We start from the raw sequence: 1,549 nt of genomic DNA on the forward strand, positions 1-1,549 counted from the left end.
CTAGGATCTTGGGCTTCCCTTGTGGCTCAGCTGGTAAAGAATCTGCCTGCAATGTGGGAAACCTGGGTTCGATCGCTGGGTTGGGAAGATCCCCTGGAAAAGGGAAAAGGCTATCCACTCCAGTATTCTGGCCTGGAGAATTCTGGCCTCTCGCACTCAGACATGACTCAGCAACTGTCACTTTCACTTTCACATGCAGGATCTTAGTTCCCCTACAAGGGATCAAACCCAAACCCCACTGCATTGGAAGTGTGAATCTTAACCACTGGACAGCTAGGGAAGTCCTAGACCTGTTCTTATTTTTGAGTGTAGTATTAGCAATATATAAGAAGTTTCCATATTCCTTTGATTACTTTTGTTTCCTCTCATTTTCCCCCCTATTCCATTTGTTCTTACTCTTTCTGTTTTGTCCCATTGGTTATTCTTAAATTAATTAACTCAATGCTTTATACATACTTATCGAACTCCTATTATACTATAGGTTTGGGGATGCAGTGGTGAAGAGATTGAAGACTGTCCCCGTGAAACTTACACTGTAATTGGGGAGATAGTATATAAAGCATTATAGAGGAAATATGATGAAAGAAATTGATAAGTGCTACAGTGGAAAATAAAGCAGACCTAGACACAGAGAATGAGGTAGAAAGATCAAGGAAGGCCTCTGTGAAGGGGTGATACCCAAAGAGACCAGGATGAAACAAAGGAACAAGCCACATGCAAAATGAATAGCAAATGCAAAGACACTGAGGTTGGGAACATGCTCGGCATGTATGAAGAACAGAAAGGAGACCAGTGCAGGTACAGAGAAAATGAGGGGGACAGTGGTAGGATGGGAGGTCAGAGAGGTAACATGGGCAAGATCTCACAGGACCTCATGGACCATAGGCTTTATGTGGGTACATGGACTTCAGCTTTTATTCTGATGGGAGCTGGGAAGGAATGCTGAGTACATAGGAACATTAATTAGAATAGGGTCCCTCTGGCTGCTATGAGGAAAAGAAACTATCAGGGGGCAAGGAAAGAAGCAGGGAGACTGGTGAGGTGGCTACTGCAAGGGTCCAAATGACACATGGTAGTGCTGGCAGTGGAGGCGAAGAGAAGGGGTTGGATTACGGATCTATTTTAAAGGATTTGCTCATAGACTGGATGTGGAGGTGAGAAAAAGAGAGGTATCAAGGGTGTTTTATGGTTTTTAAAAGAATGAAATACTGCCATTTGCCACAACATGGATTTACCTAGAGATTATCATACTAAGTAAAGTAAGTCAGAGAAAGACAAATATCATATAACATCGTTTATATGTGGAATCTTATAGAAAATGATACAAATGAATTTTTTACAAAACAGAAACTAGCTCAGATCTCAAAATCAAACTTATAATTACCAAAGGGGATATATGGGGGAAGGTGGTAAATTAGGAGATTGGGATTAACATACACAAATTGTGTGTGTGTGTTTTCAGTCGCTCGTTGTATCCAGCTCTTTGGGACCGTATGGACTGTAATCCACCAGGCTCCTCTGTCCATGGCATTCTCCAGGCAAGAATATT

The 1,549-nt window shown here is 42.0% G+C and overlaps 1 gene segment (V, D, J or C); it reads left to right on the top strand.

Moving 5' to 3' along the window:
* The first annotated feature begins 757 nt into the window (after positions 1–757).
* LOC104991761 overlaps positions 758–1,549 on the top strand; it is a 2,381-nt gene continuing 1,589 nt past the window's right edge. Inside the window, 1 exon segment of the C gene segment in view lies at positions 758–824. Coding sequence covers positions 758–824 — 67 coding nt within the window.

This window comes from Bison bison, unplaced genomic scaffold, assembly GCF_000754665.1.
Source record: "Bison bison bison isolate TAMUID 2011002044 unplaced genomic scaffold, Bison_UMD1.0 scf7180017864200, whole genome shotgun sequence".
Classification (NCBI taxonomy): domain Eukaryota; kingdom Metazoa; phylum Chordata; class Mammalia; order Artiodactyla; family Bovidae; genus Bison; species Bison bison.